This window comes from Ornithorhynchus anatinus, chromosome X1 (assembly GCF_004115215.2).
Source record: "Ornithorhynchus anatinus isolate Pmale09 chromosome X1, mOrnAna1.pri.v4, whole genome shotgun sequence".
Classification (NCBI taxonomy): Eukaryota; Metazoa; Chordata; class Mammalia; order Monotremata; family Ornithorhynchidae; genus Ornithorhynchus; species Ornithorhynchus anatinus.
In genome coordinates this window covers 81,586,868-81,612,742 of record NC_041749.1, presented here as the reverse complement: position 1 = coordinate 81,612,742, position 25,875 = coordinate 81,586,868, and the positions used below count along the sequence as shown (strand labels likewise).

The window sequence follows — 25,875 nt, the reverse complement described above, 5'->3', positions numbered from 1 at the left end:
CGGAGGGTGCTTTGGGATCATTCAGAAGAAGAAAAAGACCCAAGAGTGAGACAGAAATTGATGACTACACTAAAGTTAAGCGTGAGACAATAGAAATCATCAGACACAAATGAATAAACAACTAATAAAGGGCCGAAGAGAAATGCACATTGAGGAGATGGAGTAATAAAGCAGTTGTTGGCCAGGGAGCCCCCGGAGAGGTGCAGGCATAAAGGGGAGAGAGCCAACTCCTCCTTTTGTGGGAAAGGGGGGCTGGGGAGCACCTGACCTGGATTGAGGGGCTCCCACCTCCCCGAGGGATGGATTCAAGGAAAAAGGCATTTATTGAACTAAGAGGCCTCAGTGGGAAGGAAAGGAGCAGGAATGTTTTTTTTTGTTTTTAAGGTATTTGTTAAGTGCTTACTATGTGCCAGGCCCTGTACTAAGCGCTGGAATGTGTCAACCCATCATTCGGTGGTATTTATTGAGCTCTTACTGTGTGCAGAGCACTGTACTAAGTGCTTGGGAAAGTACAACAGAGTTGGTTAGGTGTGTTCCCTGCTTCCAGTGAGCTTCCAGTCTAGAGGGGGAGACAGAGACATTAAAATAAATTTCAGGTAGGGAAGGGAACTGAATATAAGGATAGGTACATAAGTGCTGTGGGGGTGGAGTATGTATGAAAGTGCTTAGGGCATATGGACCCAAATGATGCAGAAGGGAGGGAAAATAGGGTGGGAAGATGAGAGATTGATTAGGGAAGGCTTCTGGGGGGAGAAGTGTGTGTGTGTGTGTCTTTGTGTCAGAGTGTGTTTATGTGCCAGTTGTATAAGTGATAGGTCTCCATGTTTTGTCTGTGCTTCTGTACCAGGGTGTGAGTGCGTGCGACTATGATGTCAACGTGTTTGCCGGTGAGAAGCCATGTGGCCTAGTGGCTAGAGCACAGGACTGGGAGTCAGAGGACCCGACTTCTAACCCCAACTCTGCCAGTTGCTTGGTGTTTGACCTTGGGTAAGTCTCTTTACCTTCTCTGGGCCTGTTTCCTCTAATGTAAAGTGGGGATTCAATACCTGTCTTTCCTCCCCCTTAGACTATGCCCCCCGTGAGAGAGGGACTCTGTCTGACTTGGTTATCTCGTATCTAGTGGTGGCGCTTGGCATGTAATAAGTCCTTAACAAATGCCATTTGCTATTATTTGTTAATCTTCCCGTTCTGCACTAGTATGGTGGAGCACTGGGAGCTCACTGTCAGGGGCTGGGCTGGAGTCAATGATGTAGTTGATGAGAGTAGCTCTCTTTCGGTCTGGCCCCGAGCCTTCCCCAACCCGCACACTGGGGAGGGGACTGTGCTTACTGGCCTAGTCTGAAAGGAATCTGCCCTTTCCTGTCCCACCACCCTTAAGCCCAGCAGGAGGGTGACATGAGGGGGTGGGGATGGGCAGTGCAGTGGAAGGGGGAAGGGGAAGTGCAGGAAGGGAGGCCGATAAGCCAGCCTAGCCCAACACATCTGTTCCCCTCATGAAGGGGCCTGGGAACGGGAGTGTATGTGCTCGAATTTATTATGAACCCAGATCAACAGCTGTGAAAGGGCTGTGGCTGTGGGCCCCAGGGCGGGGAGGCGGGGAGGAAGAGGGGAAGGGGGTGGGGGGAGGAGTAGGTGAGGAAGCGCTAGCACCACAAGACCTAGACACCTTAAGATGCTCCACAAGTCCTCCCAAAACAATCACTGGCTAGGCTTCCTTGGCCCCATTCTCACCTCCCCCTACTTCCCACAATTCTTATGGGGGTCTTGCTGCCCTGGACCGTGAAGATCACTGGGAGTAAGACCTCGGCGGACGAGACCCACAAGGTCCTTGACCACCACCCCTCCCCCCCAACTCCCCAGCCAACCACCACCTCACCCCCTTGCCACGTGCTTTCTTATGAGGGCAAGTGAGTTCTCTATCTGTGGTTGGGAACGGGTCCATCCATACCCCTCCCCCCGGCCCAGGCCTTTCACCAGTCCCGTCCCTGCTTCCAGCCCTCACCCCAGCTCTGGGAAGCTCCAGTCACCTTCCGATAGCACCGCCCCTCACCCCTCCTCTCCTGACCCTCACGAAACAAGATAGTGAACTCCATGTTCCGACGGTTGTACGTGCTGGGGGAATTTTACCGACAAACTCGGCTCCCGGTTACGGGTCTGCGCCCTGGACTCGGGAAGGGGGTGGCTGCACACAGTGCTTTATTGGCTCAGTGCTGGAGGGTGGAGGGAGTTTATGAAACAGATATTCATCAGTCCTCGTTTCTCCCCACCCCTGTGGCAGAGCCTATAGCAGAAATATATTTCTTAGTCCTTCCCTGCCTTCCCCTGACCTGCATTTAAGATACTTTAAAAAGACTCCGCCCCCGCAGCTATACTGGCCTGGAACAACCCCGCTTGGGCCAGGCCATAAGCAAGAAGCAACGTGGCCTAATGCAAAGAGCCCGGGCCTGGTAGTCGGGGGACTTGGGCTTTAATCCCAGGTCCAACACTTGCCCGCCAAGTGACCTTGGGTAGGTCCCTTAACTTCTCTGTGCTTCGGTTTCCTTATCTATAAAATGGGGATTGAATACCTGCTCTCTCTTCCCTTTTGACTGTGAGCCCCATGTGTCCAACCTGATTGTTTTATAGCTACCCCAGTGTCGGCACACAGTGGGGACTTGACAAAGTACCACAGCGATGATTATTATGCTGGACTGAATTGGTTCATTCAATTGCATTTACTGAGCGCTTACTGTGTGCAGAGCACAAATTTGACCCGGCCTCAGTTTGTCTCATCTGGCTTGGTCGGGAGAAAAGTGGATAAGAATCCCGCTCAGAGGCGTGAGGTTGGATGAGAATGACCTCTCATGAACCTTCCCTTCCGGTCCCAAGATTCTCAAACGTGGGGGGAGAACACGGGAGGGAAAGGAGGTGCGGGAGACTGGAATAGAGCCCCTGATCTGGCCCCGACCTGAATCCTCTCCATCTACTGGAAAGTTTGGATAGAACGATGTCTCTGGCTCCTCAGCCCACCAGAACAGGGCCGAATGGGGGAGAGGGAGGGAGAGATTGAGGAGAGACTGCAGGGAGTGGAAGGGGAGACAGAGGCCAGGGAGAGGTGAGGGGCAGGGAAGGCAAATCCCAGGGCTCCCGGGCTCAGGTTTCTAGTCAACACTCCCCAGGTCCTCCCCAGCTCGGTTGTTCCCTCAGTGGGACGGATGCCCCCGACCTTCCTGGAGCTCGGCCCACTGGGGAAAACAGGGAGAGGAACTCCCACGCCGGAGAGAGCAGCCCCTACCCCACTCTGGGGAGGGGTAAGGAAAGGGAGGGGAAGGGAGAGGAGAAGAGAAGCCCCAGGTGTTTCCTCATGTTGATTCCTGTTTCTCCAGTAACCACAGCAGCTCACTGCTGGCCTGTTTCAATCGTTAGTGCAGCAATTCCTAAATACAGTAGGGAGGTCCCTCCCCTCCTCCCACTCCCTGCCCCCCTTTCCAGGCTGCACCACCTCCTCTCTCTCTCCCGGACCTTCTTCTTTCTCTCACACGGCCCCCTGGCCCCCAAGGCCAGGCTTTCCGCTCCTCCCCCAGCTTCCCCTCTTTCCTGTACTGCACCTTGCATCCAGGAGCAGGGACCCGGCCTTGGGGATACCCTAATCCTCATCCAGGCTCATCCTCCTCCAAGCAGCCCTCCCAGATCGAGCTCATCCGTCGCCGAGCTTTACAACGCGTCGGTCGGCTGCTGGCGTGCTTCCCGTGGACCTCGATAAATGAGGTTTCCAACCTCTGCCCCTCAGCCCTCTTGACTGTGTCTGGTTTTCTGGAGGTCTGCTTCCCTGAAGTACGTTTAGCGAATAGAGGACGAGGCCCGTGTTTTCTCCTTTCTCTTTGTCTGCCCAAGGGAGGCTCGGTTCCCCACGCTTGCCATGAATCCGGCTTTGGAGAACTCAGTGTAGCTGGGTTTTAATCCCGGCTCTGCCACTTCCCTGCTCGGTGACCTTGGGCAAGTCGCTTGACTTCTCTGGGCCTCAGTTTCATCATCTGTAAAATGGGGGAGGGCGATGCCCATTCTCTCTTGCCTCCCTTCGACTACGGGACAGGGACTGTGTCCGCCCTGAGTATTTTGTTTCTCTGCCAGGGTTTAGTAAGCAGCGTGGCTCAGTGGAAAGAGCCCGGGCTTGGGAGTCAAAGGTCATGGGTTCCAATCCCAGCTCTGCCACTTGTCAGCTGTGTGACTGTGGGCAAGTCACTTAACTTCTCTGTGCCTCAGTTCCTTCATCTGTAAAATGGGGATGAAGACTGTGAGCCTCACGTGGGACAACCCGATTACCCTGTATCCACCCCAGCGCTTAGAACAGTACTCTGCACATAGTAAGCGCTTAACAAATACCAACATTATTATTATTATTACAGTGCTGGGCATCGAGTCGAAGCTTCACGAATCCTACGACGATGATAGGAGCTCAGTACCTTCTAGCCGAGTCCAGGCGCTCCTGGCTACCAGGTGATGATGATTATGGTATTCGTTAAGCACTTAACTATGTGCCAGGCAGTGTACTAAGCGCTGGGGTGGATAGGAGCAGATTGGGTTGGACACAGTCCCTGTCCCACGTGGGGCTCACCGTCCCATTTTATTAACAATAACAATACTAATGTTGGTATTCGTTAAGCGGTTACTCTGTCCAGTGCACTGTTCTCTGTCCAGTGCACTGTTCTAAGCGCTGGGGTAGATACACGTGGGGCTCACAGTCTCAATCCCCATTTTCCAGATGAGGTCACTGAGGCCCAGAGAAGTGACTTGCCCACAGTCACGCAGCTGACGAGGGGCAGAGTCGGGATTGGAACCCATGACCTCTGCCTCCCAAGCCCGGGCTCTTGCCACTGAGCCACGCCGGTGCTTGCCCTGCCCCCCACCCCCGAAGCCGAGGGCAGCGAAACTCTCGTCCCCGCCTCTCCATCGCTCGGATCCGGAGCGGAGCTGCCTGGCCGGGGCCGGGGCCGGGGCCGGGGCGCGTCCCCGGGGCGTCGGGGGCTGACCCAATGGAGTCCCCGGGAGGCTGAAGGCCAGACCCTTCCCCTCCTTCCCCGCCCCCGCCCCCCCGGCTGGTTGAGCGTCGGAAGCCGGAGCGACTGCTGTGGCCGGGTGACCTTTACCGGGAGCAGGGACCGCGCCCCCCTCCGCCCCCGGCCCTCGCCCCACGGCCCGGAGCGGGGGCGGCAGCGGCAGCGGAGAGGAGATGCGGTCGGAGATGTTTGTTGCTCGCTCCGAGGAAACTAATGAGAGGATCCGCCGCTTCCTCCCGCGGGGGCCGGGCGGAGGGGTGTTGGGCCGGAGCGGGAGCGGGGCTCTCCGCGGACGAGGCCGGCCTCCCTGCCCTGCCCAGACCCTTCCGCTCACCGGCCTCCGGTTACGGGATCCGGGGGCCGAGTCCCACTCCGCCAGCGGCCTGCCGCGTGAGCTGGCACGGGTCCTTTCACTTCTCTGGGCCTCAGTTTCCTCGGCCGTAAAACCGTGATTCAATATCGGACTGCGAGTCGCATGGGGGACAGGGACGGTGGCCCATCCTGATGACCTCGCATCCATCCCGGGGCTTAGCGCAGAGTGAGCACTTAAATCCCACAAATATTATTGGCATCGCGGCGACGATTTCCGCTGGCCCGGGCCTGCTCCTCCGGACCTGCTCCTGCGTGGGAGCCGTTGACTGCGAGCTCGTTGTGGCCAGGGAATGTCACCGTCGATTGTGGTATTGTACTTTCCCGAGCGCTCAGTAAAGTGCTCCACACGGGGTAAGTGCCCAGTGAAGCCGATTGGGGATTCCTTTCCCAGCCCTCCCCACTCTCCCGTGAGGCAACGACAGCCAGGTTCAGTGAACTTCCCGGCTACTAATTCTACACCAGGCCGGCCGGGCTCATTTCAATTCTGCAGCCTCAGTTTCCCCATCAGTAAAATGGGGCTGTCCCCCCCACCCCCACCCCCTTCCCAGTCGGGCGGTCACATAATGTGAAACCCTGAGCTGACTGGAGAAGAGCCTAGAACAAACTCAGGAACCGATGCTGAAACCTCCCCCGCCCGGTGGCTTCACCACCTGCATTTTAAAACAGTCGATTCATTTCCTCTCCAGGACCGGGGAAGTGACAAGTCCAACTCCACCCCCCCCCCCCCCAAAACCCACCAGTCAGACCAGCTGTGCCACACACCCCAGTTCAGAGGGAGCAGTGTCCCGGTGAAACGGGGCTCTCAAGTTGAGTTCACGCTTTCAGAAGGTCCCCACTCTCCCAGTGGCTAGGGCAGTCTCCCAACCACCTGCACTGACCCACGGAGGGCTACTTTCAGGGGGAAGCACAGTGCTTATCACTGCAGCAAGCCTCCGCACCCCAAGTGTGGCTTTAACCTTAGTAACTGGCACAGCTGGCAATGCTGCCTGGGTAATTTCCCTAAGTGTATGAGGGAGGTTCTTTATAGGGCAGCCCCCCGATCCTAGTCCTGCTTCTATTTTTCTTCCAGACAGACCCTCTGTGATGGGATTAGGATTTAAGGCTTAACCACCTCCAGGGCTGGTTGAGCAGGATTCAGCCTCCAGCTTGCCACAGCTGTCTGGAAGCGGGGAGTCGAAGCGGGGAGTCACATCTGGGTTCTCGTCCCGGCGCTGCTATTCACCTGCTGCACAATCACGGGCCAGGCGGTTCACTTCTCTGGGTCAGTTTCCTCATCTGTAAAATGGGGGGATTCAATAACTGTTCTCCCCTTGCCTTGGACCGTCAGCCCCCTGTGGGGCAGGGATTGCATTCCTTCTGCTTGTATTATATCTCCCGCAGGGCTTATTACATAGAGAAGCAGCATGCCTCAGTGGAAAGAGCCTGGGCTTGGGAGTAAGAGGTCATGGGTTCGAATTCCCGCTCTGCCACTTGTCAGCTGTGTGACTGTGGGTAGGTCACTTAACCTCTCTGGGCCTCCGTTACCTCATCTGTAAAATGGGGATTAACTGTGAGCCTCACATGGGATAACCTGATTACCCTGTACCTACCCCAGCGCTTAGAACAGTGCTCGGCACATAGTAAGCGCTTAACAAATACCAACATTATTATTATTACATATGAAATGCTTAAATACCAGTAGTTATTCTCCAGCTGAGTCCCAAGCGAAGAGCTGAAATCTATTCATATCACTGCTCCTCCTGGAGTTCAGCATATTAGGGCGCAACAGGAGGGGAGTCGCTCTCCTCAAAGGACAGCTCTGCCGGGGGCCCAGGGAAGAGACATTATCCCCCTTGGTGCCGAGTACAGTCCAGGGAGAACTAACAGACAAATTCCCTTAAGAAGACATCTTTATCAAGCACTACTTAAGGGTCAGATCCTATGGAGGGTGCGAGCAGGAGGAGTCCAGGTGGGAACATTATCCAGTATGGTTCATGGCTCAGGGTCCCGAAAGAGAAAATACCGCACCACCTGAGGCAATGGGGATGTCACCATTTAATTTTGCCCCCTCTACCCCTGGCCCCCTTGATTTCTAATCTTCAGACTATTTCACATGCCATGGGGGCCCACAGCCATGGAGAAGCAGTGCGGACAGTGGAGAGAGCACAGGCCTGGGAGTCAGAAGGACCTTAGGTTCTAATCCCGGATCCACCACGTATCTGCTGTGTGACCTTGGGTGATTCACTTTACTCCTCTGGGCCTCAGTTACCCCTCTATAAAATGGAGACTAAGACTGTGGGACAGGAACTGTGTCCAGCCCAATTACCTTTTATCTACCCCAGCGCTCATTACAGCGCCTGGTACACAGTAAGAGCTTAACAAATACAATTATTATCATCATTACCCACTCTTTGGTCATTCTGGATGAACGGCTGGGCCTCTCTGTCAGCCAGCTTTATGTGTAGCTTGTTAAGACTAGGTCGGGGGCCACACACAGCTCGTTGTGGGCAGCAGTGTGTCTGTGATATTGCACTCCTCCAAGTGCTCATTACAGTGCTCTGCACACAGTGTAGGTGTTCAATAAATACGACTGATCGCCATGCACACACCAACCCAACACCCAATCAGCAAAACCATTAAAAAAAAAAAAAAACTAGTGGAGATCAGGTCTGATACTTGGTTTCCCTAGCTCCTTCCTGGAAAATCCGTCTGAAAAGCATGCGTCAAATTTGCCTCCTCCTGAGGGCCACACACCTTAGGTCACAGACTGCCCGCCTGGCCCCGTCTACTTTCCACGTGCCCTCCAGCCCCACGTATTGCTGCGGTTCTTCCTTTCTCGCCCCGTGTCTGTATTTCTACCTCTCTGACCCTGTGTGAGGCCGTGTCTCTCTTCGTTGCCTCGAGAACGCCACACCAAGTTCGCTCCTGTGCTTGAAAAGTGGGCACTCCTGGTGGTAGGTAGAGTACAGATGGGCGGTCTTCACAGGGCCAAAAAACAGGACAGTGGATGGGGAGCTGAGGAGGAGGAGGAAGACCAGGGACCGATGGCCAACCGACAGCCCCTCGAGGGAGAGGCGGTCACAGGCTTCTGGCGTAGAGCCTTTTATGAGGGGCTCCCTCCTCACTCAGGCAGTTCTCGACCTCGCTGCCGTTCAAAAAGTCCGGGCCCTCCCACTTGCGCTTGTGCAGGTACTGGTCTTTTCCCTCGCTCAGCTCCCCGGTGGGCAGTCCCAGGGCCTTCAGGCAGACGATGGCCGCGGCCTGTTCCGCCAACTTCTTGGACTTGTCCCTGAGAAGAGACGGAGAGGAGGAAAGGTTAAGGAACAACGGGCGTGATGCCGAACTCGGGGCCGTGAGCTCGACCGAAACGCCACGCGCCTGAGAAGCATCCGCCTTGGCCCCTCGGCTCCTCTGACTAGCCCGTAGGAACAGAAATGGAGGGTGAGGCTGTGGAGGCCTAGGGGACGCTAAAGAGCTGGAGCCACGGGAGGGAGCAGGGCCGAAGCCAGGACTCACAACTCGCATTCCCACCTGTGCTCCTCATTCACAGCTCTTCCTATGCCTCCGCCCCCCACCCCACCCCCCGATTTCAACCCATTCTTTGGAGGGAATGCATAAATAAATAAAATAGTGGTGTCTGTCAAGCGCTTACTAAGCGCAAAGCACTGTTCTAAGCGTTGGGGCATACAAGGTGATCAGGTTGTCCCACGAGGGCTCTCAGTCTTAATCCCCATTTTAAAGATGAGGGAACTGAGGCACAGAGAAGTTACGCGATTTGCCCACAGTCACCCAGCTGGCAAGCGGCGGGGCCGGGATTAGAACCCACTCCCAAGCCCCGTGGCTTCTCTGCATTACTGCGCGGCTGGGTACGAGGCCCAGAGCAGAAAAGGGAGCCGTGAAAGTTGAAGCTGAGCCCTGGGAGAGGAGGGCCTGCCGGAAGGCTACGTTCTCCCTCCCTCCCGCCCAGCCCGCCCCCTCGGCTCGGTCTGCCCTACGGCCCCCGGGGCACGGGGCTGAGGCCTGCAGGTCCCTGCAGAACAGACTCCACTACCCTCACCGTTTCCTGCAACGCTCAGCAGTTCAGGCCTGCTTAGCACACGATATCTGATAAGGCCACAGCCTGAGGCCGGTAGGGCCCCATCCCTAGATAGCTCGGTCTCATCAGTGGCTCTGCAGGACTGGGAAGGGGAGGGAGGGGAAGGGAACGGCTGCGGCACCGGTGAGCTGAGGGCCAGGACATCCCACCCAGATGCAGCAGTGCCACAGCGTGGTCACCGGGAGTATACTCACACAAATAAATACAGCCACCTAGTCATCGATGGTATTTATTGAGCGCTTACTGTCCGCAGAGCACTGTACTAAGCGCTTGGAAGAGCACGGGACAACAGAGGGTCGGCGGACACGTTCCCCGCTCACAACGGGCTTACAGTCTAGAAGCCAGACAAGGAGGCAAAAGAAGGGCGCCGGGCGCTACCAACGTGAAACACGACGCCAGGGACGATCTTTCTGTGGGCGCGATGCGGCTGACTCTGTGGATTGTGTGTGAAGCCAACTGTCCCACGAAAGTGACTCAGATCAAAGAGCTGCTTGGATCCCAGTAGCTGCGAACCAAATTCAGCCGGTCCCGAACTATAAGGCTTTTCCGTAACGGTTCGGCTGGTTGGGAGGGCTTCGTCTGACCCATCTCTCGTGATTAAGGGTGGCAATAATCGATCCAGCTCTATTCAACTGATTTTAATCAACCCACGGAATTTATCGAGCACGTACTGCGTGCGGGGCGCTACACTAAATGCCGGGGAGAGGACGATACAATAGAGTCGGTAGGCGCGATCCGAGGGGGGAGACAGACGGCCGCAGACTATAAGGCTACGTACGAAAGTGTTGTGGAGGTGGGGTGACTATCTTAAGGGGACACACCCAAGAGCGTAGGTGACGCAGAGGGGAGGGTGAAGAGAGTGGGGAAATGAGGGACGGCCAGGAAAAGCCTCTTGGAGGAGGTGTGATTTTAGTAGGGCTCTGAGAACGGTGAGAGTGACGGTCTGTCGAGTACGAAGGGCGAGGGAGTTCCAGGCCGCAGGGAGGATGTGGGCAAGGGGTCGGCAGCGAGACAGGTGAGGTCGCGATACGGCGGGTAGGTTGGCGTTAGAGGAGCAAAGTGCGCGGGCTGGGTGGTAGCGGGAGATTAGTGAGGTTTAGGTAGGATGGGGAGAGCTGATCGAATGCCTTAGAGCTGACGGTAAGGAGTTTCTGTTTGGCGCAGAGATGGTCGGGCAACCGCTGGAAGTTTCTGAGTAGTCATGTTTGAGGAGAAGGATGATGATCATCATCATCATCAAAGTCCTTACTATGTGCCAAGCATTGACCTAAGGGCTGCGGTAGATATCATATAAGCAGCATGGTGTACTGGATAGAGCAAGGGCCTGGGAGTCATGGGTTCTAATCACAGCTCCACCACGTGTCTGCTGTGTGACCTTGGGCAAGTCACTTTACTTCCTCTGTGCTTCAGTTACCTCATCTGTAAAACGGGGACTGAGACTGTGAGCCCCACATGGGACGGGGACTGTGTCCAACCCGATTTGTCTGTATCTACCACGGAGCTTAGTACAGTGTCCGGCCCATAGTGAGCACTTAACGAATTTCACAATTATTATTATTACATCAGACACAGGCCCGTCCCATGTGAGGCTCACAGTCTAACAGGGAAAGAGAAGAAATTAAATTCCCATTTTACAGGTGAGGAAACTGGGCACAAAGCTGTTACATAACTTTCCTAAGATTCCACAGCAGGCAAGTGGCAGCACCAGGATTAGGACTCAGGTCTCCTGACTCCCAGTCCCGTGCTCTTTCTACTAGGTCAGGATGTCCAGCAGTCTGAGAAACTGAAATTAAAATCTGCTTCTGACCTCCAGGAAACTCTTCTGGAGTTTCTGAGAAAGTGTGGCCTTGTGGAAAGAGCACCAGCTTGGGAGTTAGAGGACCTGGGTTCTAATTCTGGCTCTGCCACTCACCTGCTGTGTGACCTTGGGCAAGACATGTAACGACTCTGTGCCTCAATTCCCTTATTGGCAAAATGGAGATTAAATACCTGTTCTCCCTCCTACTTGGACTGTGAGTCCCAGGTGGGGCCTGATTATCTTTTATGTACCCTAGCACTTAGTAGAGTGCCTGCTACATACTAAGTGCTTAACAAATCCTGCAATTATTATTATTGTTATCATTATTAATAGCACTAGCAATAATAACAACAATTCTGACAGCATAGAGCACCATCAAGCCTCAGAGACAGTAATCTAGGACCTGCTGACACTTAATAACGATGAAGTGCTTTGGAAGTGGCACATGCAAGAACATATGCAAATGATCATATACTGCTTAGAAGAGTTCCTGCAATGTTCTGAGGCACAGAGACTTCAGGTGACTTGCCCAAGGTAGCATGGCAGGCAAGTGGAGGAGCTGAGATTGGAACCCAGGTCCCCTGACTTCCAGACCTGTGCTCTTTCCCCTCGGCCCCGCGGCTTCCGACGTGCCCTGAACAGGATTCGCAGAGTCCTGATGTCGACAGAATACCTAAACAACTGTTGAAATTGGGTGACTGAATGCCAGGTAGACTTATTAAATAATTAAAAACCCACGGAAGCGCAGGTTGACTGGACTATTGTCTGGTGGCGGGCAACAGTAGCAGTCAAACCCGGTGAAGCAGCAGTTGGAACTGGGGGAGGGGAACGGGAGCACAGACGATGTCTTCTCTTGAGCATAGGATTCAAGGAAAACACGGGTAAAGGAGGCAGACTCAAAAACAAAGCGCCGGGAGATGCGGCTGGCAGCTGAATTTCTGGCCAGTGTGTATCCAGTGCAAAAGGTACTACAGGTCCCATAACAAAGCTTTCAGCCCCACTTCCATACAGACCGTCACCGTCGGACATTCACCACTAAAATAATAACGATAAGAATAAGGGCAGTTAAGCTGTCACTAAGAGCCAAACACTGTGCTGAACACCACGGTGGATACAGGACAACAAGATTGGACCCAGTTCCTGTCCCACATAGGGCTTGAAATCTAAGAGGGAGGGAGCATAGCTATTTTAGCCCCATTCTACAGATGGAGAAGCCGAGGCACAGAGAAGTTGTGACATGCAACATACGAGTGGGAGAGCTGGACTAGAACTGGAGTCTCCTGACTCCCAGGGGTTTTTCTGGTAATGATCTTTGTTAAGAGCTTACTATATGTCGAGCACTGTTCTGAGCACGAGGGTAGGTACAAGTTAAACAGGTGGGGCAAGGTTCCTGTCCCACATGGGGGGTCACGGTCTAAGAGGGAGGGAGAAGAGGGATTGAATCACTTTACAGATGGAGAAACTGGCTCAGAAAGTTAAGTGACTTGCAAGCACAGCAGGCAAGTGGCAGAGTCGGGATCAGAACCCAGGTTCTCTGACTCCCAGGTCCGTGGTCTTTCCACCAGGTCTCGCTGCCTCCCAAATACATCTTCAAATGCAAAACAGCTCATGTATCAATACATTCGTGTGATTTAGTGTGCACCTGATATACTGTAAATAATAATAATAATAATGTTGGTATTTGTTAAGCGCTTACTATGGAGACTGTAAGCCCGTCAAACGGCAGGGACTGTCTCTATCTGTTGCTGACTTGTTTATTCCAAGCGCTTAGTACAGTGCTCTGCACATAGTAAGCGCTCAATAAATATTATTGAATGAATGAATGAATGCAGAGCACTGTTCTAAGTGCTGGGGGAGATACAGGGTAATCGGGTTGTCCCACATGAGACTCACAGTCTTAATCCCCATTTTACAGATGAGGTCACTGAGGCACAGAGAAGTTAAGTGACTTGCCCACAGTCACACAGCTGACAAGTGGCAGAGCCGGGATTCGAACCCATGACCTCTGACTCCCAAGCCCGGGCTCTTTCCACGGAGCCACGCTGCTTCTCTACTGTATTTGTGTATCTATCTCCTTGCCCTTTTGCCACTTATCGATCAATAAATGATATTCATTGAGTAACAATGAATATCATTCATTGAATATCATTGAATAAATGGTATTCATTGAGTGTTCACTCTGCGCAGAGCACTGTGTTGAGCATTTTGGAGACTACGACGGAGGAAAGAGACACGATCCCTGCCCTCAAGAAGCTGAGTCTAAAGAAGGAGCTTGCAACCGAGAACTGGAGTTTGAAATCTAGTTTCCAGTAATTCGTAAATTATTACTCATCCCAGGTAAGTGACTAATTCAAAGCCGCTTTACAAACATTCCAATTTTGAAACCTGAGAGGAAGCTAAAAGTAAACACAGCAATAACTTGGTCCTAAGAATGACATCCTGGATTTGGGGGTTTGGGCTCTACAAATTCCTACAAGGATGAATATTATTTTGTCACAGTTCCGGCACACTCCCCCAGAGCCTCAATCTTGGGGATCCAGTTCATTTATCAGCAGGGATTGTTGGAGTCAGGTGGAGATCCAACTACTGCAACCCGAGAGTGCCTCTTCTGTTGCCTGGTGCAGACTCCTACATCACCGCCACCACCATGGTAAATGCCGGACACTCAGGGACGGGGGACGGGGTGGGGGGCACTGAGAAGAGAAAGCTCTCTGAATTCTCTAAGGAAACAAGCACTGTCCGAGCATGAGACTGATGGAAAAAAGAGCATCTTGCAGCCTCTCCCTGCCCCCGCCCACCATGAATGTGGAAAGGAACAATGTCAGAGGGGAGGGGAAGGGGTGAGGGGGAAAGTACGGAATTTTTTTTTTAATGAGGGGAAAAAAACCCATTTCCTCATCAGTAAAATGGGGATTCAATATCTGCTCTGCCTCCTACTTAAACTGTGAGCCTCATGTGGGACAGGGACTGTGTCTGACCTAATGATCTTGCTCTGTTGCTTAGAACAGTGCTTGACACATAGTAGGTGCTTAATACCACAATTATTATAATTACTAATAACAATATTAATAATATATGTCCAGGAATGGATGCCCAACCGCTTAGCCTGTGCTAGAGTGCAGGGTAACAGAGGTCACTTGATGCACCAATGAAGTAAAGTATCCTAGTTATAATGGCTAGTTGATTACCATATTTGCTTGCATAATTACCCTACTTTTTGGCATTAATTTTTGCAATCCGAAAACAGGGGAGGGGCTATTACGTGGGAACTTCAGTCAAGCAATGAGGAACGGAGGGGAGAAAGAAGGGAAAAGTAAAAGGGTACTTGAGATTACATCTCATATTTCTACAGTTCACTCTCCCCCATGTGTTGCATACAATAGGCACTCAGCTTGGTCTAAGAGGACCTGGGTTCTAATCTCTGCTTTGCCACTTGCCCACTGTGTGACCAGCATCGAGTCATTTAATTGCTCTGGGCCTCAGTTTTCTCATCTGTAAAATGGGGGTTCCTTAACTGTTCTCCCTCCCGCATAGACTGTGAGCTCCATGTGAGACAGGGACTGTGTCAAATCTGATTACCATATATCTACCCCAGTACTTAGTTTACAATCTAGAGGGGGAGACAGGCATTAATAGGAATAAATAACCTCCCCCCCCCAACCACATCTCCGCAGTTCCCTTTCCTGCTCTGGGTTTCCTGCAGTGACAAGAACTTACCACATGGATGACTTGTACTTCTGCTCAGCCACAGTAACAACCGAACAGAACAGTCCATTTGACGGCCTCTGAACCTAAAACAGAGAGAGTTCAGTGTATCGACCAGCAAAATGCAGGCAGCAGTTGCAGTTCCTACAGAATTTTCTGCCTGCCCCGGATCCTCCGCCAAGGTCAGTGGAAAGGCTTCCGTCTCTTCTCTCGCACACGCTTGGGAAAACCCAAACAATCAATCGTATTTGAGTTCTTGAAGAGCACTGTACTTAGTAAGCGCTTGGGAGAGTACAATACAATGGAGTTGGTATACATGTTCCCTGCCCACGACGACTTATGGTCTAGGGGAAACTCCATTTCAGGGTACCCCAGCAATGCCATGGGAGTTCAGGTACTTGTCTAAAGATGTGGGATACGATGAAGAGTGGCGAATGAAAAATGAATTATCTCCCCGAGAAGGTCTGCACATACTGCACTGCTCTGCGTGGACTTTCCTGACCGGCCTGGCTCTCTCATAATTCCCCATCCACCCTCCCTCCTTTTACCTCCCTTCCTCCCCCACCCCCGAGTACCGCAGCGGGGATCCAGTCAGGTCCACAGGGACATAACTGCTCAGCATTATCCTCAAATCCCTTTGGGAAAAGGGCAGCTCGGACAGGCTAGGTTCCCAGGATATTTGGGAGGTCAGGGGATGGGCAGAAAGGACACAGGAACTGGTACCCTTCAGGGACTCCAGATTCTCATGTGGCCTCCAGCTCCAGGAGCTCAGGAAGATCACTTAGGCTACAAGAGAAAATATCACTCGACCCCATTTGTGTGTCTCCCGGCACAATACTCCACTGGTCCGCTCTTTGCCCTGTCTGCCTAATGAATAATTCAGCCTATTTCCTCTTCCGCCCACCTCGGTGGTTTAAAGACCTTGCAGTATCTGTCTCAGGGAGTCTAGGAGCAGAGCAGAGCAGCCTCAAGGGGAGTAGAAACAATACCCATCTGCCTTCATGTAATGGTGGGTTCCCTAAACACCTGTGGGGCAGGTGCTAGAGGGATTAGAGGAGCAGCGTGGCTCAGCGGAAAGAGCACGGGCTTGGGAGTCAGAGGTCATGGGTTCTAATACCGACTCTGCCGCTTGTCAGCTGTGTGACTTTGGGCAAGTCACTTAACTTCTCTGTGCCTGTTACCTCATCTGTAAAATGGGGATTAAGACTGTGAGCCTCACGTGGGATAACCCGGATTACCTTGTATCTACCCCAGCGCTTAGAACAGTGCTCGGCACATAGTAAGCGCTTAACAAATACCAACATTATTATTATTATTATTATTATTGTTATTATTATTATTATGACCCTCACACATCCCCTTTGCTGACAGGCTAAACCTCTCCGGAGAAGTAGACCTCTTCCATCACAGACCCTGTCCGACGTGGGTCGGACCTCTTCTAGATCCAAGGTTGGCAGTGCCAGCCACCAGGCACCAGGTCAGCCCAGTGGGGGTGGAGACCATCACCAGATCACAGCTTGGCCTCGGTCCAGACTCACCGTCTCGTACACCGGCTGAGGAAGCTTCTCTTTGTGGCACCATTCCAGTAAGCACATCTTGGGAGTGATCTGGGCCGGGTATTCTCGCCTGGGAAGAGAGAGAAAAGAACCACCCAAATGTGATTTGGGGTGGGCGAGCGACCAGCCTGACATCACCCAAAGCTATGGATCCCCACTTCTCAGCCCACAGAGCCATGCCTCTTTCCTCCTTCTCCTACTCCTCCCTCCAGACGGTTCCTGGACCTGAGGCAAGCCTTCGGGAATTTCTTTCCTGCACTCTCCCCTCAAATCAAAAAGTCTTTTTTGACAGGTGGGCCCATGAACAGGTATTGGGGAGGGAATCATTTCCCTCTGGGAAACTGATCGACTTTCTGCTGAGCCAAGAGATGCCGGAATAACAGTAATAATAATTATGGTATCTGTTAAGCACTTACTCTGTGCCAAGCCTTGTTCTAAGCGCTGGGGTAGGTACAAGGTAATCAGGCTGTCCCACGTGGGGCTCAAAGTCTGAATGCTCATTTTTACAGATGAGGTAACTGAGGCTCCGCCACTTGTCTGCTGCATGACCTTGGTCCAGATCACAACTTCTCCGTGCCTCAGTTTTTTCGTCTGTGAAACACTCTCCCTTCTACTCAGAGTGTGAGCCCCATGGGGGACAGGGACTGTGTCCACATTGATTAACTTCTACGTACCCCAGGGCTTAGTACAGTGCTTGGCACGAGGTAGGCACTTCGATGCCACAATTATTATCACGATCATTTGGCAGGCCAGCTCAGAGCCCAACGGTCACAACGGCTCGACTTTGCCAAAGTTCTAAATGTTTTTACGGAGCCAACAGCCGTTTAATGTTCTCGCCCTGTTAGGGCAGGCCCCTACTGGGTGGGGGTGGGAGGAAGGGCAGCTTCATGAGCTTCTCAAGCCTCAGCAGGCTGAGATGTCCTGTTGACAAGAGAGCAGCTTAAGTCTCTTTCCTCCCACTCCTACCTGCCACCAGATGAGTCTCATTGGGAAGTTTCAGGAAGTGTAAACCCACAGGAAGACAATTCCCTTATTTTCATTCATGTTGGTTTGGCTCTTGGGACACAGCTCAGCCAAGATGGAGAAGCGCTGCCAGCCAAGGTTGGCTGCCAACTTTTCTCATTTCTCTCAGACTCCCAGGTCCCAGAGGGTGGGGAGTGATGCCCAGATATGAATTCCTATTGAATTAAAGGCCAAGCAGTCCCTAGGGATAAATCAAGCACATGGCTCCTGGATAGCCTATCTAGCCATTACTATGGGACATAGAATATTTAACAAGAAATAAAAGAGTTGGGAAAAAGGCAGCGGCATGAAGGAAACAGGAAGAGCCAAAAGTATCATCGGTATGGGGAGAGCCCGGGGACAATCAAAGCTTGGCAATTGTGTCCTCAAAGAGAAGAGGGGAGGATGTCTGTGGGGACAGAGAATGTCTCTCCACTGAAAGTGTGTGAGAGGAATCCCACTCCTCTTTCAATGAGGAGGGTTCAGATTGGGAGAGGGGGAGCTGAGAGCACTAGATGTGGAGCAGAAAATGAAGGGATTTTTAGGTCTTGCCAAGGAAACCCAAGGCCCCTGGGGAAATGAAGTAGACTCTTCAGCCTCAGAACATTTTTTGCCCACAAATGGGGATGGGGGCCAGGGGAGGGGCATCTGAGAGGAAAGTTTAGAGAGGTCTTAGAGCCCTTCTCCTCAGCAGAAAGCCTTCGCTGTTCACACAAGTTTTCCGAAAACACGAGAGCAAAAACACACCTTCTGGTGCTATTCCAGACTTTGGGAGCCTAGAAGGAAACCCTGGAAAGCCTTTTCTCCAGTGTCTGAGAAGCATTTATTTCTGATATCAGATTGCCCTGGAATTTGGTGCCATCAAGCTCCTGGAGCAAAAGCTAGACGAGCCAGCAGAGGGCAGTGGAATACCGGCTAAAGACGATGAGGGGCAGGATTTCGCTGAGAGCTCGAGCCGTCGGCCCACGGGCGAGCTTCCTTGAACTTACTTGTCAAATTTAACTGCCATCTCTATCACATCTGCATCATCCATTTGGTCGACGTCTTCCTGCCCCAGGGCCTCATGCAAGACCCTCTTGGCTGCCAGCTCTGCAGTCACTTCCTCATAGAAACCGTCCAGTTCGAACACTTCACTGTGGAAAACAATGCTTTCTCTTCAGCATTCGCAAGGTAATCGAGCCAAGGCATTTATAATGAGGGCAAACACCCTAAAATGTCCCAAGCCCACAGGGCTGGACATCACAACCCTAGATGCTGAAACTTCATCGACTTCTGGGTCCAGTGAGATCACAGTTTAAATTGCAGTCAGAATTAAGAAATGTTTTTACCCTGATGGAACTTGGGGTGCAGTTTGCTTTTAGTGCCACTAAGAAGCACTGCCAAGCAACAGGCCTGGCTCCTTTACACAAAACAAGCCGTGAATGCCCCTGATTCTCCTTTGCCCTCGTGCTAGAGTCCTGCACGGAGCAAAACTGCACCTAGCTGAGAGCTTGGGCCAGGTTCTGACACACCCCAAGTCCCCACTTCACGAGTGGAGGCTGCGGGGCTGCCTAACTAGAAGTGCTTAGCACCCAGGCCAAGACCGTGACAGGGGCCGAGCGTGATATCAGAATGGCCCAGGCCTGGCTGGGCCCTGGATCTTCAGCCACACTCTATGCACTCTGAAGCGCCCCAAGGTGTTCGTTGGCATCCCGGGAGCTTTGAAGAGCTTCCTCTTTGGCGTTACCATAAGCATTCACGGCACTAACTGACTGGCCTTCAGGTGAGCTAAGCTGGATTTTAGGAGTCTATTAAACCCGGGAAAAATCCACAAGCACAACCACTTCCACCCTTTCCAGCGTGCCCCGCGAGTGAACGCTCAAAATGAATATCAGGGGTGCTCGGCAGAGCTGAAAAATCCAGGACAGGTGATTAGCGAGAAAGTTAAGGATGTTGGATGGTACATTCATAACCCATGAGGATGCATGCCAAGGAGGGAAACAGCGCTTCCGACATCCTTTGTTGCCAACAAAATATTGAGCTGGATGGACCAACTCATCTGAAACAGTATGGCATGGGTTCCTGGTATACAAACCCACCGACCCGACCCCTCGCAGGACTGCTCACCAGATATTCTGAGAAGACTGTGCCGCATGGAGTTTTTTCCCCAAGGGGCTTTCTAGCTGTTCTCTCAGCATCTGACACAAACAGTACTTGGTGTTGATGTAGTGATTGTCGAATCTCACTGCCTGAAGGGAAAAACCATAAAGAATGAGTTGCAGATGTGGGGAAACTTTAAGGAGTAACAGAGAGCTCCTCTCCCTATTTAACCAGCTGGGCTTCGATTTGCAAATGATAAATTATTTATTCATAGTCATGTCTGTCTCCCCCCCTCTAGACTGTAATCTCGTATTGGGCAGGGAACGTGTCTGCTAATTCTACTGTACTCTCCCAGGTGCTTAATATAACGCTCTGAGCATAGTAAGCGTTCGATAAATACCACTGATTGAGCTCACGCGTCGGGGACTGAGCGAGCTTGCTTCACTGCATTTTAAATAACGTTAAGGGCCCGGGTTAGTTCTGCACAGCTTCCGGGCACCCACTGAACACTTGCAGACCAACAGTCACGAGGCAAGTCTCCGGCGATGATTTTCCCGAGCAATAGCTTAGACCAAGTGCTTAGAGGCAGCATCCACAGGCGAAAATAGAAAGCCCGCCAATCCAGGGAGAAGACGAAGCGCCCAGTGGCACTCCGGCTGAATGCGCCTTCCGATCTGCTCGTGACTGAGGGCTACCTCCTACACGGAGGATGCGCGAACCCATTCGCCAGAAGCCCCCGTAAGCATCCAAGCTCAGGGGCCAGGCTGACCTCTGGCAGCCAGGTGTGAGCTACAGAAAGGAAGTGGAAAATAATGATGAGGAGACTTAGAGAACAAGCTCTCCCCTCACCAGCTGCCTGGGGTTCCCGCATCTGAGCCAGCAGCATCTTTCTTTATGAAGGAAGTGCGGAGCTAGAGAGAGACACAACCATAGCCACTCACGCCCCGAAAAGGAACCCGGCAGTGGGCAGCAGCTCACAGAGGCACTCTTGCCATTCGACTAGAGTGTGCCTCACCTTGCAGGATGAAGAGGAGTCAGGGGTGGGCAGAAGGGAACAGAAACAGAGTGGCTTAGTGGAGTCCCATGGGCCTGGGAGTCAGAAGGACTTGGGTTCTATTCCCTGCTCCACCAGGTGCCTGTTGTGTGATCTTGGGCAAATCACTTCACTTCTCTGGGCCTCAGTTTCCTCATCTGTAAAATGGGGATGAAGAGTGGGAGTCCCATGTGGGACAGGGACTGTGTCCAACCTGATTACCTTGTACCTACCTCAGTGTTTAGAATAGTGCTTGGCACACAGTGCTTAACAAATGCCATTATTATTACCGCTAATATTATGATTATCGCTCAAAATTAGTTTTCAGCAGATTTCACCCAGCTCCTGTTTTGAGCTGGTCTCAACCTGACTGTATGCCCCACTCCAAATCCATCCTCCAGCTGGCCCAGAAATAGATGACCCCAGAGTAAAAACTTCCCTTTCCCAAGTGAGGGATGGGGCTAAAGAGCCACTCCACACTCTTTATCAATTCCTAATCCAAGGAGCTCTCCTCAGAGGGAATGTCACCCACACTTTACGGCAGGACCGACGGAGTCACATAAGTACGGAACTGAGTTTGTATTTGTAAGAGACTCTAGAGAAGAAATGAGATACTGGTTTTTTGGCAGTAACTTGGGCATAAAAGGACATCCTGCCATGGTGAAGGTAAAACCAGGTGTACCTTAAAGTCTGAGATTATGATGGAAATTCTGGTTCTTGCTCACTTTGACAACGGGAATGTTTTTGTACATCAGGCATCCAGCCAAAAGAGGGCTTGCTTTCAGGAATACCCAAATTCATCCTTTTCAGTTTGTCTTCTACTGGATGACACCAGGAATATTAACATTAACCTGGCTCAAATTGGTTATTTTTTTTCCTGCTTGGAAGTGTTCCTCCCAAACAGGCCACTTCTCTTATTCTTGGCTCTCCCATTTGCCTGCTGTGTGGCCTTAGGCAACTCACTTCACATTGCTCTCACTCCACTAACCCACAGCCCTGGATCTCTGCCTCTGTCCACCTCCTTCTCTCTTATGCTCGAGCTGCTGAGCGCTGCTGGTGAAAGTCTAACCACCAAGCCAAGCTTGCTCACTTTAAATTTATCCTTTCCTGCCTTACCTCTGCCCTCTCCTCTGCCAGGCAAAACTATTTTTCTTCCCTCATTGAAGCCCATGCCCGTCACCCCTGCCAGTTGTTCCGGACTTTTAACTGTCTCCTCAGGCCCCCCGTTCCTCCCCCTCCTCCACCCCTCACCTCCAACGATCTAGCCACCTACTTCATTACGAAAATTAACACCATCAGGTCTGAGCTCTCCAAATGTACCCCTTCCCCTTCTCCATCCCCCCCGCTCTCAACCCTCTCCCCTACGTTCCCATCCTTCCCAGCAGTATCCTCAGAGGAGATCTCCCTGCTTGCAAGTGCCACACCCTCCACCTGTGCTTCGGACCCCGTTCCCACTCATTTTATAAAAACTATCGCCCCTTCTCTCCTCTCCTCCTTAATTTCCATCTCTAACCACTCACTCTCCAATGGCTTCTTCCCCTTTGCCTTCAAACAGGCCCATGTCTCCCCCATCCTAAAAAAACCCTCTCTCGACCCCACTTCCCCTTCCAGTTATCTTCCTATCTCCCTCCTGCCCGTCCTTTCCAAACTCCTGGAACGTGTCGTCTACACTCGCTGCCTTGAATTCCTCAACTCCAGCTCTCTCCTGGACCCCCTCTGATCTGGCTTCCGTCCCCTCCATTCCACTGAAACTGCCCTCTCAAAGGTCACCCATGACCTCCTTCTTGCCAAATCCAATGGCTCCTACTCTAACCAAAAACTCCTTGACCTCTCAGCTGCCTTTGACACTGTCGACCATCCCTTTCTCCTCCACACTTTATCTAATCTTGGCTTCACGGACTCCATCCTCTCCTGGTTCTCCTCTTATCTCTCTGGCCGTTCGTTCTCGGTCTCCATCACGGGCTCCTCCTCCCCCTCCCATCCACTAACTGTAGGGATTCCTCAAGGGTCAGTTGATGATGATGATGGCATTTGTTAAGCACTTATTATGTGCAAAGCACTGTTCTAAGCACTGAGGTGGATACAAGGTGATCGGGTTGTCCCATGTGGGGCTCACAACAGACTTCTTTAGAACACCCAATGGTGTTATACACCACAGTGCAAACATGACAGTATCACAAGTGCATATAAAACTTAAAAAAGCAATGTGAAAAATATGCATTAATAGACAAAAAAAGATCCATATAATAGTTATTACGGCACAACCTGGCTCTGTACAAGTGACTGAGCTTGGGGGCCTGGGGACCACCTCAAAGCTGCCTTAGTCATTCATTCAGTAGTACTTACTGAACACTATGTGCAGAGCACTGTACTAAGCGCTTGGAATGTATAATTCAGCAACAAATAGAGACAATCCCTGCCCAATAACGGGCTCACAGTCTAAACGACTTAGCCTTAGCCCCCATGGAGCTCCCGGGCAACTTAGTGGAGGCAATGAGGTAAAAAGGCTGGCATTTTCCATGTTAACCAGATTTTCCGGTGTTACCGGTGTTCCGGTGTTAATCATTCCCAGCCTTCATTCTAAATTCTTCCAGTTACAAAAACTGCTAATTTCAGTGGCTCAGACCATCCACTACTATGAGACCAGCTTGGGTTACTGGAAAGATAACTGGGAAGCAGTGTGGCCCAGTGGAAAGAGCCTGGGTCGAAGAGTCCGAGGACCTGGGTTCTAATCCCAGCTCTGCCACTTGCCTGCTATGGGAGCTTGGGCCTGGGCCTCAGTTTCCTCATCTGTAAAATGGGGATTCTCCCTCCTTTCCCCTTAGACTGGGAGCCCCATGTGGGACAGGGACTGTGTCCAACCATCTCCCCCAGAACTTAATGCCTGGTGCATAATAAGCACTTAATTACCATATTAAAAACAAAAAGTGGCCAAAGACAAGGTTAAAATCCCCCCCTTTTCAAATCCAACCAACACACCACCGTAAAGAGTTGAAAGAAACTGTCTCTCATCCTGAATTGATGAGAGTCGTTTCAGTTAGCATCTCTGGAGGTGAGCAGATTAAAAAAAAAAATCTTTCTTGGAGCTCTGCACAGTGGAGGGGAGGGAGGAGAGAGGAAATAGAGCAGTTCCGTGAAGGGTGTTCCCCCAACTTTAGGGAGCGGGGAGAAGCAAAATTTGGAAACCTCAAGACCTCTTCCTAAATAACAATGAAAAACGCCAGGAGAAACGGAAAAGACTCAAGCTGCAGCTGGCAACCTGCCCATCTGGCTGCTGCTTGACATTTAAGAATAGAGGAGACTTACATATTTGATATATTCTTTCATGACCTTTTCCAGGGGTTGCAGGCCCTCCTTTCTAAAGACGGATGGATTCCACATGGCCGCACGGGCCACCATCACCGAAGAGGCAGCTGTCGCTTGCCGGAAGACTTCTATATCCGAATACTCCTTAATGTAGTCGTGAGACCCTCCACTGCAATCCAACACAGTTAAGTCATGGCTGTTCCTACTCATTAAGCCAAGGCCACACAAACCCAGCACTGGTTGAACTCATAACCCACGTAAGATCATAAGAGTGTCGTCAATTTGAAAAACGGTGGCAGAAACATCAACTAAGAGAGGGTGGGCGGGACTTGCACATCCACTAGTTGGGACTTTGGGTTCAGTTTTGACATGTGGGGTCCCAGGGTCCTGCATGAATCACCAATTCACCAACGGATCAAAAGCAGTTGGCATGCAACATCTCAAATTAGGCTTACAGTTCTATCATCTGCTGTTTCCTGAATGGTGGATTTTGGAAAACCTTCATCACTTGACATTTCTGCTTTGAGTGCCGAAACAAACAAACAAAAAAGGGCAATAAGTTTTTTTTACAAAGGTCCATTATGCCAAGAGGAGGGGAGTGAATGGGTCAGAAATGCACACCGTTTCTGCTTCCTAGAAGGAACTTTTTAAAAAAGGACCTAATTTTGTGACCGTGCCAGGCACAGGCATCCTTTCTGCCACCCTCGAGGATCGTTCTTGTGCCAACCACTCGCCTGGGCATTTCTTCGACTGTGTCGGTCATCACTCGGGATTGTGTTGAATGGCAACTTACTTGGCTATTACTGGGATAGAGATGGCTTCAGCGATGGCTTTGATAACATCACAGTGGACGGGATGTTGGGGCCTCTCTTCCTTCTTCCTTTGCAACGAGAGAGCACAATTCTGAAACTGTTATTTCGTTAACTGCCATTTCATTAACTGTCAGATGGCAGATATCCTACTTCTGGGAAGCTGGAAGCCAGTTTTGCTTATAACCCCAACACTAAAAACAGCAGCAAGGTGGGCTAGTGGCTGGTGGCTAATATTTTTCATTATTTTTCATTGGTTCCTGGGCTGCGGGTGAAAGATTCTCAGACCATGCCTGGAAAGACTTTATTATTACTATTACTATTATTATACGTGTTAAGTGCGTACTCTGTGTCAAGCACTGTTTGAAGCACTGGGGTAGATTCAAGTTATTCAGGTTGGACACGGTCCCTGTCTCACATTCATTCATTCATTCAATAGTATTTATTGAGCGCTTACTATGTGCAGAGCACTGTACTAAGCGCTTGGGATGAACAAGTCGGCAACAGATAGAGACAGTCCCTGCCGTTTGACGGGCTTACAGTCTAATCTGGGGAGACGGACAGACAAGAACAATGGCACTAAACAGCGTCAAGGGGAAGAACATCTCGTAAAAACAATGGCAACTAAATAGAATCAAGGCGATGTACAATTCATTAACAAAATAAATAGGGTAACGAAAATATATACAGTTGAGCGGACGGGTACAGTGCTGTGGGGATGGGAAGGGAGAGGTGGAGGAGCAGAGGGAAAAGGGGAAAATGAGGCTTTAGCTGCGGAGAGGTAAAGGGGGGATGGCAGAGGGAGTAGAGGGGGAAGAGGAGCTCAGTCTGGGAACGCCTCTTGGAGGAGGTGATTTTTAAGTAAGGTTTTGAAGAGGGAAAGAGAATCAGTTTGGCGGAGGTGAGGAGGGAGGGCGTTCCAGGACCGCGGGAGGACGTGACCCAGGGGTCGACGGCGGGATAGGCGAGACCGAGGGACGGCGAGGAGGTGGGCGGCAGAGGAGCGGAGCGTGCGGGGTGGGCGGTAGAAAGAGAGAAGGGAGGAGAGGTAGGAAGGGGCAAGGTGATGGAGAGCCTTGAAGCCTAGAGTGAGGAGTTTTTGTT

At 51.6% G+C, this 25,875-nt stretch overlaps 1 protein-coding gene across 3 annotated transcripts in view; it reads right to left on the bottom strand.

Annotated features, from left to right (window-relative positions):
* Positions 1-7,719: 7,719 nt before the first annotated feature.
* DUS2 (dihydrouridine synthase 2) overlaps positions 7,720-25,875 on the bottom strand; it is a 45,919-nt gene continuing 27,763 nt past the window's right edge. For all 3 annotated transcript variants that reach the window (XM_029051850.2, XM_029051849.2, XM_039910327.1), the window contains 7 exons: positions 24,756-24,842; positions 23,963-24,131; positions 19,651-19,772; positions 18,534-18,677; positions 16,525-16,612; positions 14,999-15,072; positions 7,720-8,676 (listed from right to left, as the gene is read on the bottom strand). In XM_029051850.2, coding sequence (XP_028907683.1) covers positions 8,466-8,676; positions 14,999-15,072; positions 16,525-16,612; positions 18,534-18,677; positions 19,651-19,772; positions 23,963-24,131; positions 24,756-24,842 — 895 coding nt within the window. In that variant the 3' untranslated portion in view covers positions 7,720-8,465. The remainder of the gene's footprint in view (positions 8,677-14,998; positions 15,073-16,524; positions 16,613-18,533; positions 18,678-19,650; positions 19,773-23,962; positions 24,132-24,755; positions 24,843-25,875) is intronic.